General features: G+C 61.1%; 1 protein-coding gene across 5 annotated transcripts; it reads left to right on the forward strand.

The window, feature by feature from the left end:
- Window positions 1–270: 270 nt before the first annotated feature.
- Window positions 271–21,546, forward strand: KDM6B (lysine demethylase 6B). 5 transcript variants are annotated; one of them, XM_061389583.1, is made up of 24 exons: window positions 272–406; window positions 7,175–7,291; window positions 12,173–12,296; window positions 12,552–12,694; window positions 12,787–12,928; window positions 13,157–13,255; window positions 13,348–13,567; window positions 13,676–13,768; window positions 13,849–14,010; window positions 14,093–14,296; window positions 14,384–14,719; window positions 14,821–17,009; window positions 17,123–17,249; window positions 17,375–17,480; window positions 18,309–18,514; window positions 18,638–18,702; window positions 18,783–18,854; window positions 18,963–19,111; window positions 19,235–19,349; window positions 19,455–19,642; window positions 19,790–19,931; window positions 20,198–20,324; window positions 20,410–20,580; window positions 20,691–21,546. In XM_061389583.1, the coding sequence occupies exons 5-24, from the start codon at window positions 12,792–12,794 to the stop codon at window positions 20,712–20,714; spliced, it is 4,932 nt and encodes a 1,643-aa protein (XP_061245567.1). In that variant the 5' UTR covers window positions 272–406; window positions 7,175–7,291; window positions 12,173–12,296; window positions 12,552–12,694; window positions 12,787–12,791; the 3' UTR covers window positions 20,715–21,546. The 5 variants fall into 5 exon arrangements, with proteins under 5 accessions (XP_061245571.1, XP_061245567.1, XP_061245568.1 ...); XM_061389584.1 differs by lacking the exon at window positions 272–406 and adding an exon at window positions 4,449–4,621; XM_061389585.1 differs by lacking the exon at window positions 272–406 and adding an exon at window positions 5,109–6,148.
- The last annotated feature ends 391 nt before the right edge of the window (window positions 21,547–21,937 follow it).

Here is a 21,937-nt window from a genome sequence, read left to right on the forward strand (position 1 = left end):
TCTGGGCAGTACTCGAGCAGGTGGGGCGGGGCTTACTTTGGAAGGGCGCGTGATCCAAATGGAATAGGGGTTTGTCAGGCAGGGATCCGTGCTGGACCCCGTACCTTGCACCTTGAACCCTGCACCCCGCACTCGGCATCATTTTCGGCACCTGTGCAGAGGCGAGCGGGGCCGGCAGAAAGCGGGGCGGAGCCCGGGAAAGGGACTCCCGGCGCGAGAAGGGGCGGGACCATGAGAAGGGGCGGGGCTGGGGCGAGGGGGGTGGGGGGGCGGTGTTTGTGTTGGAAAATCCAACTGCGCCACGGGGCGGAGCGGCCCCCCCAGCCCCGGCCTGGGAGAAGGGGGGGCCGCTCGACCCCCTGGGCGACCTTGGGGAACCTGAACACCTGGGACACCCCAGAATCAGGTAACGGGGAGCCGCGAGGGTGTCTGGAAAGAGGGAAACCGTCTCGGCGCAGGGGGGGCGGGACGCCTGAGGCGCAGGATGGGTGAAGATGAGAATGGACGTTCGGGTCTCTGGAGAGGCACTGGAAGAAAACTGGGTGCAGGACGTCTGGGTCCTTTAGAAAAGGGTAGGGCGGCGTGAGGGAAGAACTGGGCGGCAGATGTCTTGGGTTCCGGATGTTGAGGGGGGCCTGAAAGGACTCCCTGTCCTTCTTGGGCTGGGATTCCCCTTCCCGACACTAGGGCGGGGGTGCGGCGCTGCGGTCCCTCTTTGAAGGGCAGGACTAAAGGTCAGGGTTTGCAGTTGGACTCTTGAGGGCGGGTGTGGTCAGAAAGGGTTGTGTCTCAGGTCCTGGGGCCGCGTTAAGCCTCCCTTTGGTTCTTCCCACGGATGAGGTGTGTATCCTCAGCTGTGACTCTCACACCCGCAGCCCCGACGGCCTCCCAGCGGTAGCCTTCGCCCCATCCCTTCCGCGGCACCTCACCCCGCTGCACTCGGCCTCACCGCGCTAGTCTCCCCATCCCCAGTCCTGCCCCCACTCTGCCACCTCCGGTTACGAGCTCTCACCTAGCTCGGGCCCTTCTCCACTGAACCTTCGCGACTTGGCCGCGAGATGGCGAGAGCGAGACGCGCACAGCGCGACTCAGGGTTCTGGGGTGGGGGATGTGGCCTTGAAAACAGCCGAAGCCCCTTGCCCGGCCAGAGAGAAAGATGGTCTGAGGTGCTTGTTTGACTTCCTGTCATCTCGGCCCCCTCACAGGAAACTGGGCGAGAGGGCGAAGGGCAGGGGCGGGAGAAGGGCTCGGGGCTCATTCTCCGCCTCCCCGATCTGCGTTAAATAGTGGGGAGGGGGCACGCGGGCAGGTTACTAAGCAACAGAAATTCGCTTCCTGTCGGCTGCGGCTTGTGGCTGACTTAGGATGGGAGTTGGCAGGGTGGGGGGCTGGGAGACCGCGGCGAAGGTCGAGGGCAGGTCGCCAGGTTCTCGAGACACAGAGAGCCCTAGGAGGAAGCCGGGGAGCAGCGAGCTGCGCTGCCACAGAAACGGACTCGGTGTGAGTCCGGAGGGAGGCGGGACCCAGGAGCGGTGGTGAGCTCCGTTCCCCTTCCCTCTGGGGGGTTGCTTGCCCTGTTGCCAGAGTAACTGGAGAGCTAGACTCCGGGGCCAGATTCCCGAACTCGCGCGTCCGCCCAATCCGCTCCAGCGGCTGCCCCTGACATCAGGGCCTTGGCAGCCAATGTGGAGGAGGCATCTTAGAGCGAAAGGAAGAGAGAGAGGGGAGGGGAGGGGTGGAGGCGGGGAGCGGGGAGCTGCCCGGGACCCGCACGTGCACTCCCACACGCTCGCGCCCACCCCCCTCCCTCCGCCGCACGCGCCCGAGTACCCCACCCTGCGCTTGCGCGGCGAGTCAGCGCTCACCGCGCGCCCCCCTTTCTCCTTTCTAGAGAGTCGGTTCGCAAACGAGTACCGGGCTGCGCTTCTCAGCCTCTGGGGACCCAGACGTCTGGGTCCGCTAGCCTTCTTCCTAGGGGTCTAGAGCAGTTAATGCCTGGCGTGGGAGGAGCCAGCTACCTGTTCCCCACCCCAGCTGGAGCCCCACTCTCCCAGGTGGGCTGGGCGGAGCTGTGGTTTCCGGCCCCATCTGCTCCACCGCTGCCGTCCCGGGCTCTGGCTAAAGTTGCCTCCCCAAGAGGAACCGAACGGGTATCAGCGCCCCTTCCCGAGGCTTCACGCGCTCGGGCCCGGCTGCTGTTGGCAGCAGGGAAGGGCACTGCGGGGAAGCCCCGGACGCCCCAGGTGACTCTTCCCGGAGCATCACAACCCGTCTTCGCGTGAATTCTTCCCCTTTGATGTGCACCGAAATCTTTCCCATCCCTAACGTTTCTTCCCCACTCGCCCTGGTGCTCTTTGCACCTCCCTCGGCTCCTTTCGGGCTGTCTCTCCCGGTCCTCACTCGTCCTTCTCGGCTTCTCCCAGTTATATAACTCTTCCTCTCGCCGTGTCCTGATTTCAACTCCACAGACTCCGCCCTGGAACAGCGCGGGGAGGGGCAGGAGAGTTGGGACCCAGACAGATTCCGGCTGGCGGCCGGCTGGGCACAGGGGATCCCGCTGATGGGAGACGGAGCCCCGCGGGACCTGGTGCCCCCGCCCCCCACCTCCCGCCCCCACCCCCCCCCCACGCGAGATCTCGCCCAGGAGAGAGAAGGCACAGTATCTCAGAGGCGTGTCGGGACTCCGTCAGAAATGTGGGTTGGGAGGTCAGGGCTGGAGGCGGAGAGGAGGAGCCGAGAGGCCCGAGTCCCTGGGATTGGAGCCGCGTAGGGGGCAAAAGATAAGGGCGGGACGCCTGGGTTCCTTCCTTCCTCTCTTTTTTGGGTTCCCAGAATTCCTGAGGCTATTTCCCAGGAAGCTTAGCCCGCGGCTCCTCTCCGCCCCTCGGGGTCAAAGGTCTGTGTTAAAGGTGGCCTGGGATGATGTCACCCGTGCACGTGCCCTGGGATAGTTGCCAGGCGATGAGGCCTCCACCCCTTTCCATTCCAGCCCCCTCCCCCCACCACAACCTCCGCCCCGAGTCCAGCTGCAGCCCCGTGCCATCTTTCCCCCTCCTCCGTTCCCTTGGCCTTAGCGTCCTGCAGGTGGGAAACCCTGGCCTGGAGTTTTTGAGGGGGAGGGGCACGGGTGTGGTGTGGTGGACTTTGCCCGTTTGCTGGGCTAAGTGAACCTTGGGTCACGTTTCCCTAGATTGGCACAGAAGAGCTTTCCCTCCAAGTCCCCTGTACCCCCTGGAAAGAGCCTCCCAGCAGTCTTTTTCCTTTCCCACCTGCTGCATTGCCAAGAGGCTCATGGCCCCCACCCCCATATTGAGTTGAAGTGGGAGTGGTTGCCAGCCCCCTGGAGAAGAGCTGTGTGGTATACATCTGGACGCCAGCTCAGCCCTGACCTTAATCAGTGGCACCCCACCCCCACCAGTGAGGAGACGGGTCAGGAAACTATATGAGACTGAAAAGTCAGGGTCTTCATTCTGTGTAGGTGTGTGGATCTCTCTCTTGAAGGAAGGGGACTCAGTTGATAGCTACTGCGGCCCTTCTCTATTGAGTTAAATCCTGGGGTTGCTTATGGTATTGGAAAAAATTGGTTTCTCTTTTCCTGTACCTTTAGGGCTTGGGTTGTCAGATCAGACCTGGATTCCATTCTCAGCTCTGCCACTTAGTGGCTACAGGAACTTGGAAAGGTCACAACCTCTCTGAGCCTCCTGTTCTTAGTCTGGAAAATTTAAATATCAATACTTACCTTGTAGGCAGTTGATAGGGAAAAAAATGAGATAATTTATGCAAAGCACTTAGCACAGTGCCTGGCACAGAATGAACACTGAATGCTTGTCATGAAATGCTTATTATTTTTAAATGCTGTTAGTTATTGTTTTTATTATTCTGGTTGTTAGGCCTGGTTCAAACTGGCCAAGACCTTAGGAGTAGGTCAGGGAGTGGAGAGTGTGTGCTAATGTGGTCGGTAGGGGGAAGGGGGCTGGGGATTAGCTTCCCCTGCATTGTGCACTTTATTTGATGAGGGCTTTCCTCAGATTTGTATTGCTTTCACTGGGATTATTTTTTCCCCTCTTTTTGGAGAAGAAACAGCTAAGACTATTTCTCTGGCTGTGGAAATAAAATAATTGTATTGTGGTTCTTGATTTTTGAGCAAGACCCCAGTCCCCTCCCATGTTCTCTGGAGCCTTTCAATTTTGCCAAGGGACTCTACAGTTTCCTTTGCGGGGACAGGGCTGGCTGAGGGGTGTGTAAAAGGTTCGGGTGGGTGGGCAGAGAGACTAGTGCAGGGGGCTGGGGGGGGGGGCGAGTAGTTAAAGGAAGCGACCGGAAGGGAGGAGGAGGGAGCCTGCTGGTGGGGAGGGAGGGAGGGGAGGAGGAGGTGGAGGAGGAGGAGGAGGAGGAGGAGGGAGGGGGTTGGGGAGAGCCTGCTACAGTTCTTTGTTTGACTCCGGGACTCAGGGACGGGGAGGAGGAGGGAGGGAGGCCGAGGCTGCAAGCGCCGGGGCAGGCCCAGGAGGCAGAGGAGGGACCGTCTCCCCCGCCCCCCCAGCCCCCACTCCCCCCCCTGCTGCTCCCCCCCTCCCTACCCGGACTCCGGGGGCACCGCCGGGGGACAGACACCCAGCAGGTAACCCCGGCCTGGCTCGCCCTCCCCTCTCGGGTTTTCCTCCACACCCTCCCTGTGACCCCTTTCCCCGGTTCCGTCTCCCCGTTTCCCCTGGGCTTGCCTCTTTCCCCGTGGCCCTCGGTGTTCCATCTCCCCACTTGGGGTAGTCGCCCTCTGGCCGCGCGGCTGTCTCGTGCAGCCTGACTCCCTTCCCCTCGACCGACAGCTTGCGCACCCCAGGTCTGCCCGTGGCACCTTTCGGGGCTCTGTCTGGCCGCTTCTCCAGGCTTTGCTTTCCTTCCGACCTATCTATCCCCTGGGGCTCTGAGGAAGGAGGGAGTCCCTGTCTTTTTCTCGCTCTCCCAGTTCCCCGCCCCCCAACTCTGGCCCCTTTTCTCCTTCTAGCAGTCTCTAGGGGGTGGGGAGAGAACCGGAATTTGGGGGGCCCTCTGGAGGGGCAAGGGGCTGTATGTCTGCGGGCGAAAGGGGCTGTGAGTGTGTTGGGGTGGGGGCGGGGGCGCTTAGAGACCCGGCTGCCTGTCTGTTGTCCCTTTAAATGGCCCTCACATTTCTGGGGACTTGTAGGGGGGAGGTGGCCAGCCGCCTGCCTGGGGGGCAGGGCCCTCTGTTCGTCCACACAATCAGGGGTGGTAATGATTTAAAGGGACAGCCTTGGTGTGGCCGCTGCCACCCTTGGCCAGCTGGAGGGGGAGCCGGCAGGCCTTGTCTGGGGAGGCTTGGCTGGCAAGCAGGGCATTTGAGGCTGAATCCGTCTCAGGGCCTGCCAGGTCTGGGACAGTGCTTCGGCTGGGACCTGCACGGAGGGTGACAGCTTGCCTGGGGGGCACTCAACCTGGGCCTTCTCCAGGGCCCTGGTCTTTGGGTTCAGGGACTCCTTGGCTGAGAATCCTTGAGTCTAAACTACCGAGTCTGTCATCCACCAGGTGGGGGGCACTGGCAGGTCTGCAGGTGAGCTGCCGGCCAGGCACACTGGAGCTGGCCCTTCAGCTCCCCCTTTTGTTGTTTGGCTCTGTGCACAAGAAAGCTCCAGCCCCTCCCCCAGCTCCCCCTTCCCGTCCACATGCCCCCACCCCCCCCCACCACACACACACACACACACCCACCCCAGCTGTTGGACAGATGAATTACAGCCTCCGGCTTGGGGCCAGGACTGGTGAGGGATTAAAGCTCTGGGGCTGGCCCTTTAAATGGCTGTTGGCCCCTCCCCCACTCTAGTGTCCAGACACCCCATACACACTCTGCTGACCCCCTTGGACGCCCCTCACTTCTCCTCTTGGTCTGTCCTAAGGCCTGCCACTCCCCATTTTCTAGGCTGGACTCTCCCCAGCATTCCCTTCTCCCCCAACATAACCATATATACAAATGCCACAGACTGCACACACATGAACGAACACACACACTTACTCTCTGGTCTCACATTCTGAGAGTCCCTGTCCTGGAGGGTTCCAGCCTCAAGCTCCTTTCCCCAGCAGAAGGATCTTGCCTGCCTGGCCTCCCTAGCCTGCAGCTGACCACTACTCTGGCCAGGTGAGGGGCCTTGCATAGGTCAGAAATAGCACCTCCCTGGGGGCAGTGTCATCAGCAGCTGAAGCAGCTTGCAGCACATTGCATCATGGAGGCTGGGGGCTGGGGGCTGGTGGCCTGAGTCTCTGGGGCAGTGGGAAGAATGGGGGCTGGAAGGCCAGAGAGTGGAGAGGCTAAATGCTGAGCCCAAGTGTCTGGGTCCTTAAGGGCAAAGAACTTGGCTAAGAGGGCAGAAAACAGGTCCCTGAGGAGTGAGTTTGAGGTGAGGGCAGACAGGTGTGACCCCTGGATGGATACCTGATTCTTGGTCCTGGACCTAGACACCTACCTTCTTGTCTCTGAGAGTTAGGAGGGGAGGGAGTGGGCCCCTATCGCCTTCTTGGGCCACAGAGAGGAAGGAGGTGATGGGGAAACAGGATATGGCCTTGATGGGTGGATGGAAGGAGGCTTGCAGCAGAGGCCACTTCCAGACCCAGGCCTAGAGTCACAGTCCTTGATGAGGAGGAAGGCTCCTCCCTGCTGGGCCCGTTCGTCTAGTCTGGCCACCTGTACTGCTCACCACGACCTGCCTGCACCTGCCTGGGGGAAGGCAAGGGGGCAGAGTCCAGAGGGTGGGGTTGACTGGTGTCTTGATAAGGTTAGGGAGGAGACTGCGCTGAAGGAAGAGTTTCTGCAAGCCTGAGGCCAGGACTGAAGCTGACTTGGGTGAGATGTCAGAAGTGGTTGGGACTTCTTTGGGGCCAGGGACTCTGAGCAGGAAGGTCCAGTCAGAAGAGGAATCATGGGCTGGGTGTCCACTGTGGACTTAACACTGGTGCTGTGGCATGTGCCCTCACTCTCTGGTCCAGGCTGCTTCTTAAAGGGGAAGGCTCTTGGATTGGCTTTTTCTGGTTGCCATGGAAACAGATTCGGATTCTCCCATCCCATCTGACCACCAGAGCCAGGTTTCTCCTCAATAACGGGATAGGGGGCACAGGAAAATTCTCCAGCCTGGGAAGTCCCACCTCTAACTGGCTTTTTTTCTTTTAGGTTCCCCCAGGCACCATGCCAGCCCCGTAGTACCACCCACCTCACCCACTGTGGTCTGCTGCACCCTACTGCTGGGACACTGGTTCCAATGAGACAGGGCACACCAAACTCCACCTGGTAAGTACTGCCCTGAGCAATGCAGTACCTCCCCGCAATAGTCCCAACTCTGCACCCCATGCAAGAAAGATTGGTATGATCTAGATCATGCCCATGCCTCAGAATGGTCCAGTCCAACTCTGAGCATCCCCCCACCATGTGGTGATTGAGTGGTTCAGTCTTCCTCATTTATGGTGCTCCCCTCTGTTGCCTATGAATGGTTCATCCCTGTACTTCACCAGCCTCTTAACTACCACCAAAAAAATCTATCCCCCTTCCCAAGCGCCTCAACTCAGTTACTTATTGAATTAACCTGGAGTTTGCAGGGCAGAAAGTAGAGATAAGATAGCTGGAGGGATTTTTTTTTTTTCTTCTTCTCTTTTTGGAATGAGGAGAGCTTTGCCCTGGTAAGAATTGTTGAACAGCTTGGCTTATGGAGGGTGATTGAAAACTGAATTAGAGAGATACTGGAGGCCACTGTCTTGAAAACCTGCCTCTTTTGCTTCCCTGTCTCCTCCTGTCAGTTCTCTGCCCAAGGCCCTGCTCCATCCCCTCCCCCATTTTACAGAAGAAATTATACCTAAGGTAGAGACCTAAGTTCTCTTAAGTGCGTGTTGTTCATCTCCACTACTCAGTAATACTGTTTTGAGTGGGACTTAGAGAGTTTTCTTCTATGTATCTCATTGTTTGGCAAGATGGTTGGCACAGTTGGGGTGCCTCAGCGGAATTGCGTTGAATGTGTTAACTGAGTGAGCTTCATGGCCAAGAAACTGATGGCTTCTGAGAAACACTGCACAGCCTCCTACCTACATCTTCTCTAGAGGACATGAGACATTTGGGATGGTAACATGGGGGAAAGCTGAGGGACAGGCTGACCCCGGAAACATCCTGTGCGGATAAAACCAACAGGGAATAGTACAGAGGCATTATAGAAGAGTGGTAAGAAGAAGGCTCTGGAAAGAAGCCTAGCTCTTACTCAAGGACTTGACCAAGTTATATAACCTTGCTGAGCCTGTTTCCTCATCTGTAAAATGGGGTAGTACGACGTCAGGTTCTAGAGAGGAGTTTTTTAAAATGTCTATAAAGTGCTTAACACTGTACCTGGTACGTAGTAAGTATTCACTAAATGCTAGCAATTAACCATCACAATGGGAGGCACAGGGAGCTGTGAGGATAAGCAAAGTTGTTGAAGAATAGGACATAAATGAAGGCAGTGCCCGCGTCCTCAGTCATGTCTCACACTTTGCACCCCCAAGGACTGTAGCCTATGGAGTGGGTTGCCATTGCCTCCTCCAAGGGATCTTCCCCACCCAGGGATCGAACCCACATCTCCTGCACTGGCGGGCAGACTCTTTACCACTGAACCACCTGGGATGCTCCACAAATGAAGGCAGGCAAACCTCTAAATACTTGACTCAAACAGAAGGCTCACTGATCCAGCAAGATGCGGGGGATCAGGATGCGGGGGAGTGGGGCGAGGACTCAGCAGGGTCAGCCTGCTCCAGTGTCTCCCTGACTCTGTTCAGGAACATGAAGGCAAACACAGAAGGGCATGTGCAGAGAGACACACGTGATCACGCAAGTGATGCAGAGGCAGTCCCAGACAAAAGACCGAGACAGGAGCCAGGCAGACACACAGACCGTGTAGACAGGCGTAATGACAGGAACGCGTCAGACAAGGCACTGAAGGAGACAAGATGAGCAGATATGCAGGTGCGCACGGAGACAGACACCAGGACCCACACATTGCCGACCTTGTCAGACAGACTGGTGAACACAGCGGTCCAGTCAGAGGCAGACACAAGGCTCGCAGTGACACACAGCGGGCCGGGGCCGGCACTGTCACTTCTCGGTGAGGGGCGGGGAGGGGCCAGCAGCGGGGGAAGGCTGGGGAAGGGAATCCCGAGCGGGCTGCCTGCCCGGGGTGGCTGAGTCACAGCGGAGCCCCAGCCGGCGGCCCTCCCCTCGCCTCCCCCTCCCCCAGGTAAGAAGCGAGCTGTAACCCCTCGCTGCCACCAGGCAGAACGGGGCCTGACTGCGAGCGGGACGCGGCAGGGTTCCCGGGCCGGCTCCACCTCCGCGCGTGCCGCGTGCTGCTGACGGCCTGCTCGGTAATACCCTATCTGCGGGGTCTTGTCTTTGGCCGGCACGTGAATCTGCGTGCTCACGTCTGGCGCCTCATCCCGCACGGCAGGAGCGGGGTGTGCTGCTCCTCCGGCCTCGCGCCCAGAGAGAGTTAAGTGGGTGTGATTGATAGAGTGGGTCTCTCTCGGGGCTCTAGGGGGAGGGGGGCCGGTTAAAGTCCCCGAGTCCAGAGCCCGGATGGAGGGGGCGGAGCTGGGCTTAGCCGGGAGTGCCCGGATGGAGGGGCGTGGCTTCGGCTGGAGAAGAGTTAACCCTTTCGGAGCGGCTGACTCCCAGGACTCTGGGTCCGACGGGAGAGGCTGGAATGCCTGCCAAGAAGTGTACTGTCCTCCCAGCCTGGCTTTGGCTGCCTGCGTTTGCCTCTCATCTGTGTTTGAAGAGCCTGTGGGTGTCTGTGCCTGCCGGTGATTGTCCCCTCCCCTGAGTTAGTACGGACACTGGGAGTCGGGGCGGGCTATTCCTGCCCCAAAGCGAGAGTGGTGAGAGTGGACCGCGCGCGGGCCGGCTGCCGGCCGCTGGGGAACAGGTGTGAGCGCAGCGTCGGGGCTGCCCGCCGCGGGGAGGGGCCGTCGTGGGGGAAGACGAGAGGGGAAATTCCGCGGGACCGGTGGGGAGCGGTGTGTGGGCTGAGTTGTGTCTGCCTCTGACTGTGTGTGTGTCTGTGTGTGTTCAGGGAGGCGGGGGCTGAGTCAGTGGGAATAAGGGGAAGGTTTTCTGGGTGACTCACGCTCCCCCACATCAAGCCTGAATCACACCGCGAGGGAGGGCTTTGTACAGGAGGCGGATGGGAAGTCAGGCGCCTGGGTCCCGGGTGGGGACAAGGACCCGAGGTGGTCGACGAGAGTGAGTGTGTGTTTAGTGTACAGGAAGTTTTTGTTCTCGAGAGAGAGAGGGCTGTTGTATTCCGAGTACCGGCGTAGGGGTTTGTGGACAGAGGTGGAAAGGAGCTGGAGGACGGGACTGGCTGTTTTAGGGAAAGCTGAGTCAGTTCCCCGTGGGAAAGGGGAAGTGGTAGAGGGGAAGTGTCATCATCGCAGAAGGGGAAGTTGCATTTCCTGGTAACTGGCAGCACCCTCGGCACCACTTCCCAGTCGGGGGTCTGTTCCTCAGATGTCCGGACCCTCGGTTCCCCGTTTTCCCTTGTCTGGTCCCTGAGTCCCAGGACTTAGGTCAGGGCAACTGGCCAGGGCTATGCTTGACCGCAGTTAAGCGCTGTACTTGATCCAGGGCTTGGTAACTGACATACAGGCTGTTTGGTGAGGAGATAGTTCTGACCGAAACTCCGCGTGAATCGCGGATAGGGTCCGCAGAGCCCCAGCGCCTACCAGGGCTCGCCGGGGACCTGTGGGGTCCAAGCGCTTGCGTGCAAACAGATGACCTTGCCCTGCGGAGGGTGGACTGTTTTCACCAGAAACCTGCCTGCCCTTGTGGGTTGGGTGGAAATTTCCCCACAGGGCAGACTTCTCTTGGTGAAGGCGAACTTTCCAGCCGCCCCCAGCCCCTCGTCGCGTCGCGCGTTCTCCCCCGGCTTCCTGCCCGGCGCTAGCTCCAGCTGGAGCGCTGGCCCCGCCCCCGCCGCTTTGTACTCTACACTCGCCTCTCGCAGCCCTTTGTACTCTAGACTCTGAATGGACCGATCCTGGAGCGGAGCCGGCTTCCTACCTGCCGGGACGCTGGGTAGGCGAGGAGGCGGCGAGGGGACCGTGATCCTGGGCTCAGAGAGCCGAGAAGGAAGAACTGGGGCTAAAGGGAAAGTGCCCAGGAATGGGAGCGCTGCTCCCTTCGTGGGTCTAGCCAGCACCGACGGGAAAGGGTTGGGGGGCGGGGTGAAGGAGGAAGTGAAACGGGTTCTGGGTTCTTTAAGGGAGTGGGCGGTGAGAGTGGGACAAGGGTGATGTCACCGCCTGGCGGGCCCCGCCCTCCTCCCTCCCGAAGGACCCCCCCCCCCACTCTTACACACGCCGCTTCCGCTGCGCAAGTAGCCACGTCACGGGCAACCCCCGAAATCCCCCCTCCCTTGGGGGGCGGGGGCCACGTGGGCCGTGGGGAACCGCGTGGCCCTGGCGGGTAAGGGCATAGAGGATACGGGAGCCACGCGAGAGGGGCCACTCGGGACCGCATGCGCGACTTCTCAGAAGTTGGGGGCTTAGAGGGGGGTTTTGGTTTTGGGGGTCGGTTGGTATTGAAGATCTACAGAGCCAGGGGAAGTGGAGCTGGAGGAACTGGGTATGAAGCTGGGGATTTGACCATGTTTTGGGATGGGGGTCAGGGGTGGGGGGTGGAGCGCTCAGATCGCGGCGCGGGCGGGTTTGTGTGCCATAGAAGTTGCCCTGAGTGGCCAGCCCTAAGCAGTTCCTAGAGGGTGGGGAGGTCAGAGGCTGGGCGAGATGAAGTGAGGAGGGGTAGCGACGGCTATGTTGGTATTATGCATCCGTGTGCCAGCCTTTCGTCTTAGGCGGCGGGGCAGGGGGCGTTTCGGGCGGTCTAGCGCGGACCACTGGCGGCTCTGTGGGCGCGTGGGACTTACGGGTAGCTCCATGCTCCATGCCGGCCCGAGTGTGCGACCCGCCGCCTTCACCCGGATGGGTCTCAGGCTTCGCTTGCCTTGCCCGATCGAGTGTCAGCTTGGAGATGGAGACCCTAGGTGGGAGCCGCGGGGTCACGTCGGGGTCATCCCGGGCAGAGCCCGTCTGACCGGCTCCGCCGCCCCTCCTCCCCCGGCAGCGGCCGGGCTAACCTTGCGCCTATTGGTCCCAGCCAGGCTGTTACTGAGGCGGAGACACGGGTGATGATTGGCTTTCTGGGGAGAGAGGAAGTCCTGTGATTGGTCAGGTCTCTGGAGCTCGCCGACGCCGGGAGAGGACGCTCCCACGGAGGCCGGGTAAGCGGCCGCTGCGCTGCAGCTCGGCCCCCGGGGCTCCCGCCTGGAAACCTGGCAGCGCAGCCACCCCTTCACCCCGGCTTGCCCTCCCGCGTGCTCCACTCTTCTGGGCCTCCGAGGGTTCCTTAGGCCAGGTGGACCGCTCCTCGGGGACAGTCATCTCTGCGCAGATCAGAGACCTGTAGGGGCCACAGCCGGCGGCCCCGACTGTGTGCTGGCCAGCTCACCTCACTCCTTTTCCTCTCCTCTCCGTAGAATTGGCTGTGAAAAGCCCTGGGCGACTCTCTGGGAGCAGTGGGCACTCCTGTCAGAGCGGCTGGAGAGGGACCATCGCTCCAGGGAGCTGGGGCAGGGGGCCGTGCCCGATCTCCAGGGCTCCTGGGGCCACTGCTGACCTGGTAAGGGAAGACTGGGCCCGAGTCGGCTGTGTGTACCCTGACGGCTCAGTCTTTGTCCCCGGTAGGATCATCATCTCTTCTCTTTGATTTAGGCTGGATGCATCGGGCAGTGGACCCTCCAGGGGCCCGCGCTGCACGGGAAGCCTTTGCCCTTGGGGGCTTGAGCTGTGCTGGGGCCTGGAGCTCCTGCCCGCCCCATCCCCCTCCTCGGAGCGCATGGCTGCCTGGAGGCAGGTGAGAACTTGTTCAGTCTCTGCCTCCAGGCACTCCTTTTCCCATCTCTGCTCCTCAGCCTCTGTCATCCATCTGGTGCCATCCCTCTCTTCTGCTGTCCGTCTGGTGGGTCTCAGTGTAGCCCTCAGCTGCTTTCTCTGTTTTCCTCACAGCTTTCCTCTTCCCTAGGTAAAGAGAGACAGGGCTGTTCCACCTTGCTGTAGAGTAACAGAGTCCTTCTCTCTCCAGGTGCTCTGCCAGCCTCGGGCAGCCCCCACTCTCTGCTCCCCTACCCCCTTCACACGGCAGTAGCTCTGGGCACCCCAACAAACCGTATTATGCTCCAGGGTGAGTGAGGATTGAAAGGTGCTGGGGATGGGAAGTAAGGCTGGGCCTTGTTCCTCAAGCCTCACCACCTCCCCTCCCCTTCTGCTCTGTAGGACACCCACCCCAAGACCCCTCCATGGGAAGCTGGAGTCCCTGCATGGCTGTGTGCAGGCATTGCTCCGGGAGCCAGCCCAGCCAGGGCTGTGGGAGCAGCTTGGGCAGCTGTACGAGTCAGAGCATGACAGTGAGGAGGCTATTCGCTGCTACCACAGCGCCCTTCGATACGGAGGAAGCTTGGCTGAGCTGGGCCCCCGGGTCGGCCGACTCCAGCAGGTGGGATGAGGCAGGACACAGGGAGCTGGGGTTGTGAGTTCTGATTCACTGTTCTCATCTTCCATCTGCTTCTGCTCTGTCTTCTGCACTCTCCCCCCACCTTCTCAGGCCCAGCTCTGGAACTTTCACGCTGGGTCCTGCCAGCACCGACCCAAGGTTCTGCCCCCTTTGGAGCAAGTGTGGAACTTGCTACACCTTGAGGTGAGGCTGGGGCTGGGTGGGCTAGGGACGAGGGCTGGGCCAGGTCTGCACCTGTGCCATTCTCTCTTTTTTGTCCTTAGCACAAACGGAACTACGGGGCCAAGCGGGGGGGTCCCCCAGTGAAACGAGCCGCTGAACCCCCAGTGGTGCAGCCTGTGCCTCCCGCAGCACTCTCAGGCCCCTCAGGGGAGGAGGGGCTCAGCCCTGGTGGCAAGCGCAGGAGAGGCTGCAGCTCTGAGCAGGTATGATGGCACCTGGGTGGTCAGCAGTGAGCAAGCAGGGCTGGGGTGAGGAGTGGGACTCTCACACTCTCTTTTCTTCCAGACGGGCCTTCCTCCAGGGCTGCCACTGCCTCCACCACCATTGCCGCCACCACCACCCCCACCCCCACCACCACCCCCTCCCCCACCTCTGCCTGGCCTAGCCACCAGCCCTCCATTTCAGCTGACCAAGCCAGGGCTGTGGAGTACCCTTCATGGAGATGCCTGGGGCCCCGAGCGCAAGGGTTTAGCACCCCCAGAGCGCCAGGTGAGCTCCCCTCTGTGGCTGCTTGCCTCTCAGCTCGGTCCCCATGTCCTTCATTTCTCATGCGGTATCCTCATTTCTCACTGACAGGAGCAGCGGCACTCGCTGCCTCACCCATATCCATACCCGGCTCCGGCTTACCCTGCTCACCCCCCTGGCCACCGGCTGGTCCCGGCTGCTCCCCCAGGCCCAGGCCCCCGCCCCCCAGGAGCAGAGAGCCATGGCTGCCCGCCTGCCACCCGTCCCCCCGGAAGTGACCTTAGAGAGAGCAGAGTTCAGAGGTCGCGGATGGACTCCAGCGTTTCACCAGCAGCAACCACCGCCTGCGTGCCTTACGCCCCTTCCCGGCCCCCCGGCCTCCCCGGCACCACCAGCAGCAGCAGCAGCAACACTGGTCCCCGTGGCGTGGAGCCGAGCCCAGGCATTGTGAGTGACAGCCGCAGGTGGGGGCGGGGGGCGGGGTGGGGGGGAGGCCGGGGTGTTGTGCCTGGAGCAGCACTCTGACCACGGTCCTGCGCCTTTTGCAGCCCAGCGCTGACCATTACCAGACACCCGCGCTGGAGGTCTCCTCTCACCAAGGCCGCCTGGGGCCCTCGGCACACAGTAGTCGGAAACCCTTCCTGGCGGCTCCTGCTGCCACTCCCCACCTGTCTCTGCCACCTGGCCCCACCTCACCTCCTCCACCCTCTTGTCCCCGCCTCATACGCCCCCCACCCCCTCCTGCCTGGCTGAAGGGCCCAGCCTGCCGGGCAGCTCGTGAAGATGGAGAGATCTTAGAGGAGCTCTTCTTCGGGGCTGAGGGACGCCCCCGCCCTCCCCCTCCCCCACTTCCCCACCGCGAGGGCTTCTTGGGGCCTCCGGCCCCCCGCTTTTCTGTGGGCACTCAGGATTCGCACACCCCTCCCACTCCCCCAACCACCAGCAGCAGCAGCAGCAACAATGGCAGCCACAGCAGCAGCCCTACTGGGCCTGTGTCCTTCCCCCCACCTCCTTATCTGGCCAGAAGTATGGACTCCCTTCCCCGGCCCCCCAGCCCCACACTGAGCCCCCAGGACCCACCCCTTGCACCCCTGACTCTTGCCCTGCCTTCAGCCCCTCCCTCCTCTTGCCACCAAAATACCTCAGGAAGCTTCAGGCGCCCGGAGAGCCCTCGGCCCAGGGTCTCCTTCCCAAAGACCCCCGAGGTGGGGCCTGGGCCATCCCCAGGCCCCCTGAATAAAACCCCCCAGCCTGTGCCGCCCAGGGTCGGGGAGCTGCCTGCCCGAGGCCCTCGACTTTTTGATTTCCCTCCTACCCCTCTGGAGGATCAGTTTGAGGAGCCAGCTGAATTCAAGATCCTACCTGATGGGCTGGCTAATATCATGAAGATGCTGGATGAATCCATTCGCAAGGAGGAGGAGCAGCAACAACAGGAGGCAGGCGCGGTCCCCGTCCCCCCGCCTCCTCTGAAGGAGCCCTTTGCATCTCTGCAGCCTCCGTTCCCCACCGACACAGCCCCAGCCACCACTGCTGCCGCCGCCGCCACCGCCACCACCACCACCACCACCACAGCCACCCAGGAAGAGGAGAAGAAGCCACCAGCCCTGCCACCACCGCCGCCTCTAGCCAAGTTCCCCCCACCACCCCAGCCACAGCCACCGCCACCCCCGCTCCCCCCACCGGCCAGCCCGGCCAGCCTGCTCAAGTCCTTGGCCTCCGTGCTGGAGGGACAAAAGTACTGTTACCGAGGGACTGGAGCTGCTGTTCCCACCCGGCCTGGGTCCTTGCCCACCACTCAGTATTCCCCTGGTCCCTCATCAGGTGCTACCGCCCCGCCACCCACCTCAGTGGCCCCGAGCGCCCAGGGCTCCCCACAGCCCTCCGCTTCCTCGTCATCTCAGTTCTCTACCTCAGGCGGGCCCTGGGCCCGGGAGCGCAGGGCCAGCGAAGAGCCAGCCCCAGGCCCCATGGCCCCCGCCCCGCCGCCCCCACCCCTGCCTCTGCCCCCTGCTCGCTCTGAGTCTGAGGTGCTAGAAGAGATCAGTCGGGCTTGTGAGACCCTTGTGGAGCGGGTAGGCCGGAGTGCCACGGACCCGGCAGACCTGGTGGACACAGCAGATGCAGCGGACAGTGGAGCTGAGCGATTGCTGCCTCCAGCTCCGGCCAAGGAGGAGAGCGTTGGGGTGGCAGCTGCGGCAGGACCCGGGGGCAGCAAGCGGCGGCAGAAGGAGCACCAGAAAGAGCACCGGCGGCACAGGCGGGCCTGCAAGGACAGTGTGGGGCGGCGGCCCCGTGAGGGCAGGGCCAAGACCAAGGCCAAGGCCCCCAAAGAAAAGAGCCGCAGGGTGCTGGGGAACCTGGACTTGCAGAGCGAGGAGATCCAGGGTCGTGAGAAAGCCCGGCCAGATCTTGGTGGGGCCTCCAAGGCCAAGCCACCCACAGCTCCAGGCCCTCCACCTGCTCCTGCCCCCTCTGCCCAGCCCACACCCCCGGCAGCCCCTGCCCCTGGGAAGAAGGCTCGAGAGGAAGCTTCAGGGCCACCAGGGGTCAGCCGGGCTGACATGCTGAAGCTGCGCTCACTCAGCGAAGGGCCCCCCAAGGAGCTGAAGATCCGGCTTATCAAGGTAGAGAGCGGTGACAAGGAGACCTTCATCGCCTCCGAGGTGGAAGAGCGGCGGCTGCGGATGGCAGACCTTACCATCAGCCACTGTGCTGCTGACGTTGTGCGTGCCAGCAAGTGAGTTGGGGGCTGTCACCTGGGAGGCTGTTGGCCTGGCCTGGCCCAGCCGGATGGCCCCTTACCCAGCCTACTGATATTTCTGTTTTATTAATTGCGCTGTCCTTCTGCAGGAACGCCAAGGTGAAAGGGAAGTTTCGAGAGTCCTACCTGTCCCCTGCCCAGTCTGTGAAACCGAAGATCAACACTGAGGAAAAGCTGCCCCGGGAAAAACTCAACCCACCCACACCTAGCATCTATGTATGTGTGCCCTGTACGCTCAGAACCGCCCCCGCCTGTGGGTTTTAGGACAGGGTTGGGGCTGGTGGGCCCTGAGCCTAGGATAGGGCTCTGACCCCAGACCCGTCTCCTTGATTGTCCCTCAGCTGGAAAGCAAACGGGATGCCTTCTCGCCAGTGCTGTTACAGTTCTGTACAGACCCTCGAAATCCCATCACCGTGATCCGGGGCCTGGCAGGCTCCCTGCGGCTCAGTGAGTGTGTGGGCAGAAAGGTGTGGGGAGGGCTGCAAGGATCTGGGACTTTGGGGACCTCTGAGAGTCCGTCCTCTGGAAGACCGGACCACGGCTATAGTGAGCTCTCCTTAGTCATGTGTAAGCCATATTGGACAAGTGCTCTGAGTGGGGGGTTAGCTGACCTCAGGCTTCCCTTCCATCTGTTTGAACCCAGTTAGTAGGCAAGTGGAAAGGGAATGTATCTCAGGATCTGGTTAAGAGTCATTTCTCGTTTTCTTGGTGATGAAGAATGTGAAGAATATAGATGGTGAAAAACTTGAGAAGCCTCATGGTTTAGGGCTTTCTTCTTTTTCAACTTTTTATTGTGCACAATTTCAAACAGATACAAAAGTAAAGAAACCATACAGAATTATAAAATCAGTTTTGTTTCTTCTATACTTGTAGCTCTCTGTTACCCCATATCCTCCCCTTCCTTCACTTTTACTTGAAGCGCATTCTAGGCTTTTACTTGACAGAAAGAAGCCTTTCATTGGATCCTGTGATAATGTAAAGAAACTCTTCTTCATTGAGTATATAGTGTGTCAAGTGTTCTGCACGTGCAGCCTCATGTATACATGAGGACTCTGGGGGAGGGGCTGGGACTCGAGCAGCAGCGGGAAAAAGGGGGTTGGCTCTCATCCAGGTAAAGGCCAGGTCAGGGAGGGCCTCCCAGCTTCATGAGGGGCTGGGGTTTTCACCTGTGCTTGCTGGGTCGAGCTCTGAGAAGCCTGTGTCCACCTCGTCAGAGGTGTGAGGAGCAAAGAGGGACAGTTGGGGCCTCACTCCCTGCTCGGCCCTCCCTTGCAGACTTGGGCCTCTTCTCCACCAAGACTCTGGTGGAGGCGAGTGGGGAGCACACAGTGGAGGTGCGCACCCAGGTGCAGCAGCCCTCGGATGAGAACTGGGATCTGACGGGCACACGACAGATCTGGCCCTGCGAGAGCTCCCGTTCCCATACCACCATTGCCAAGTACGCGCAGTACCAGGCCTCATCCTTCCAGGAATCCCTGCAGGTGAGAGCTGCCCACGCAGGCAGAGGCAGGGGTGTGGGGTCAGGGAACTTGGAGCCCTGGTTGTGGTGGGCAGACCCCAGGAAGGTGGCTGACCCAGGCCCGTCTACCCCTGTGGCTGAGCAGGAGGAGAAGGAGAGTGAGGACGAGGAGTCAGAGGAGCCGGACAGCACCACAGGAACCCCTCCTAGGTAGGACGCTTTGCCCCTGCTGTTCATGACTCGTTCCTTTCTCTCACTTCCCTACCAACCTTTGCGCTTCACTCCTGCAGCAGTGCACCAGACCCGAAGAACCATCACATCATCAAGTTTGGCACCAACATCGACCTGTCTGATGCTAAGCGGTCAGTGGGGCTGAGGCCAGGCAGCTGGGGCAGGAATGCCAACGGGTCAGCAGAGCCCAGGTAGTCGCTCACCTGGCTGCCCCCCACCCCCACCCCCCGCCCCCGCAGGTGGAAGCCCCAGCTGCAGGAGCTACTGAAGCTGCCCGCCTTCATGCGTGTCACCTCCACGGGGAACATGCTGAGCCACGTGGGCCACACCATCCTGGGCATGAACACGGTGCAGCTGTACATGAAGGTGCCCGGCAGCCGAACGCCAGGTGCGCTCCTAGCAATGCTGCCGCTGGTGCTCCTCTGTCAACCAATGAGCGCCCAAGGGCGGGCTCATCGCGCAAAGCAGGTCGGCTCCCACTGACCGTGCAGTTCTCTGTCGCCTCCTGCAGGCCATCAAGAGAACAACAACTTCTGCTCGGTCAACATCAACATTGGCCCAGGAGACTGCGAGTGGTTCGCGGTGCATGAGCACTACTGGGAGACCATCAGCGCCTTCTGCGACCGGTGCGCGCCGCCTTCCGCCCTTCTTCCCCCTCCCCAACTAGATAAGCCCGCACGTCCCGTCCTTGGATCCCCAGATTTCCATCTGACCCTGTGGCTCTCCTCCAGGCACGGCGTGGACTACCTGACGGGTTCCTGGTGGCCAATCCTGGATGACCTCTATGCTTCCAACATCCCTGTGTACCGCTTCGTGCAGCGCCCCGGAGACCTGGTGTGGATTAATGCGGGCACCGTGCACTGGGTGCAGGCCACCGGCTGGTGCAACAACATCGCCTGGAACGTGGGGCCCCTCACCGGTGAGAGAGTGGGGCCAGGTGGTGGGGTGAGCCACTCAGTGGTGAGGGGCTGGGTCCCTGGGGAGTGAGCCCTGTAGAGGGGTGGGCTTGGAGGGCGCCAGGCTGTGGCCCAAGTGGTCACCTGTCGTGACCCTTTCTGGCCTGCAGCCTATCAGTACCAGCTGGCCCTGGAACGATATGAGTGGAATGAGGTGAAGAATGTCAAATCCATTGTGCCCATGATTCACGTGTCCTGGAACGTGGCTCGCACGGTCAAAATCAGCGACCCCGACTTGTTCAAGATGATCAAGTGAGGGAGGGCCCTGTTTGGGAGGGAGCCCATCCTCATCCGACCTGGCCCGCAGAACAATTCCTGGTTCCACCCCTTCCTCCAGCCACCTCTCCGCCGGGTCAGTCCTGCGGGGCTGCTGTGCTGGGTCGGCTGACGAGGCCCCTGCCCCAGAAGCTTTGTTCTCTCGCCGTCTGAGTACATGAAATTTCTCCTGTGACAGGGATATGTCGGGCGGTGACCGGGGAGGCCCGGCCCGTCCCACCATCCCTTCGCCCCGCCCGCAGGTTCTGCCTCCTGCAGTCCATGAAGCACTGCCAGGTGCAGCGGGAGAGCCTGGTGCGGGCCGGGAAGAAAATTGCCTACCAGGGCCGGGTCAAGGATGAGCCCGCCTACTACTGCAACGAGTGCGACGTGAGTGCCCCGTCCCCGCTTCCCTGAGGGCCGGCGCTGTCCTCGGGCCTGCCTCCCTGTGACCGCCGCCCCCTCCCCGCCGCAGGTGGAGGTGTTCAACATCCTGTTCGTGACGAGCGAGAACGGCAGCCGCAACACGTACCTGGTGCACTGCGAGGCGTGCGCGCGGCGCCGCAGCGCGGGCCTGCAGGGCGTGGTGGTGTTGGAGCAATACCGCACCGAAGAGCTGGCGCAGGCCTATGACGCCTTCACGCTGGTGAGGGCCCGGCGCGGCGGGGGTCGGGCAGGCGGGGACTGCGGGGGGGCGCCGGGGCGGGCCGGGGGTGGGCGACCGCGCCTCTGAGCCCCGCCCGCTCTCTCCCGCAGGCCCCCGCCAGCACGTCGCGATGAGGCCGGACGCCCCGCCCGCCCGCCCGCCCGCAGGGCGCCGCGGGGCCACCAGCACACGCCTGGGCTGGACCTAGGTCCCGCCTCTGGCCGGGAAGGGGGTCGGGCCCAGCCCTTCCACCCCATTGGCAGCTCCCCTCACTTAATTTATTAAGAAAAAATAATTTTTTTTAAACAAATATGAGGAAAAAAAGGAAAAAAAAATGGGAGACGGGGGAGGGGGCTGGCAGCCCCTCGCCCACCAGCGCCTCCCCTCACCGACTTTGGCCTTTCTAGCAACAGACACAAGGACCAGGCTCCGGCGGCGGCGGGGGTCACATACGGGTTCCCTCACGCCTGCCAGCCGCCCGCCCGCCCGCCCGGCGCAGACGCACGCGGCTCGCGTATGTACATAGACGTTACGGCAGCCGAGGTTTTTAATGAGATTCTTTTTATGGGCTTTACCCCTCCCCCAGAACCTCCTTTTTTACTTCCAATGCTAGCTGTGACCCCTGTACATGTCTCTTGTTTATTCACTTGGTTATGATTTGTATTTTATGGGTTTTTTTTGTTTTTTGGTTTTTAATTTATAACAGTCCCACTCACCTCTATTTATTCATTTTTGGGAAAACCCAACCTCCCGCACCCCAAGCCATCCCGCCAGCCCCTCCAGGGACCGCCCGCTGCCGGTCTCTCCCTGCGCCCTAGTGTGTGTCCGGGCCCGGCCCGACCGTCTCCGCCTGTCCGCCCGCCCGCCCGCCCGCGGCTTCAGCCGGGTTCTCATGGTGCTCAAACCCGCTCCCCTCCCCCTACGTCCTGCACTTTCTCGGACCAGTCCCCCACTCCCGACCCGACCCTAACCACGCCTGAGGGTGAGCGACTCCTGTACTGTAGGGGAAGAAGTGGGAACTGAAATGGTATTTTGTAAAAAAAAGAAAAAAAAAAAAAAATTTAAAGTTTTAAAGAAAGAACTATGAGGAAAAGGAACCCCGTCCTTCCCAGCCCCGGCCAATTTTAAAAACACGGACCTTCCCCTCACCACCCCACCTTCCCCTCTTTTCTTTTTAAGCGTGAAACAGCCCAGGCCAGGGCCTCACTGGGGCAGGGACACCCCGGGATGAGTTTCTCTGGGGCTTTATTTTCGTTTTGTCGGTTGTTTTTTGTTTTCTCCTCCACGCTGGGGCTGCGGAGGGGTGGGGGATTTACAGTCCCGCCCCCTCGCACTGCACTGTCTTTCTGCCCCAGGG

The sequence above is a fragment of the Bos javanicus genome, chromosome 19, assembly GCF_032452875.1.
Source record: "Bos javanicus breed banteng chromosome 19, ARS-OSU_banteng_1.0, whole genome shotgun sequence".
Taxonomy (NCBI): domain Eukaryota; kingdom Metazoa; phylum Chordata; class Mammalia; order Artiodactyla; family Bovidae; genus Bos; species Bos javanicus.

Coding starts and splice junctions, on each gene's coding strand:
- KDM6B (XM_061389583.1), top strand. CDS start 12,792: ATGCATCGGGCAGTGGACCCTCCAGGGGCCCGCGCTGCACGGGAAGCC. Junction 13,256..13,347: donor AAACCGTATTATGCTCCAGG/GTGAGTGAGGAT, acceptor TCTGCTCTGTAG/GACACCCACCCCAAGACCCC. Junction 18,855..18,962: donor GACCTGTCTGATGCTAAGCG/GTCAGTGGGGCT, acceptor CCGCCCCCGCAG/GTGGAAGCCCCAGCTGCAGG.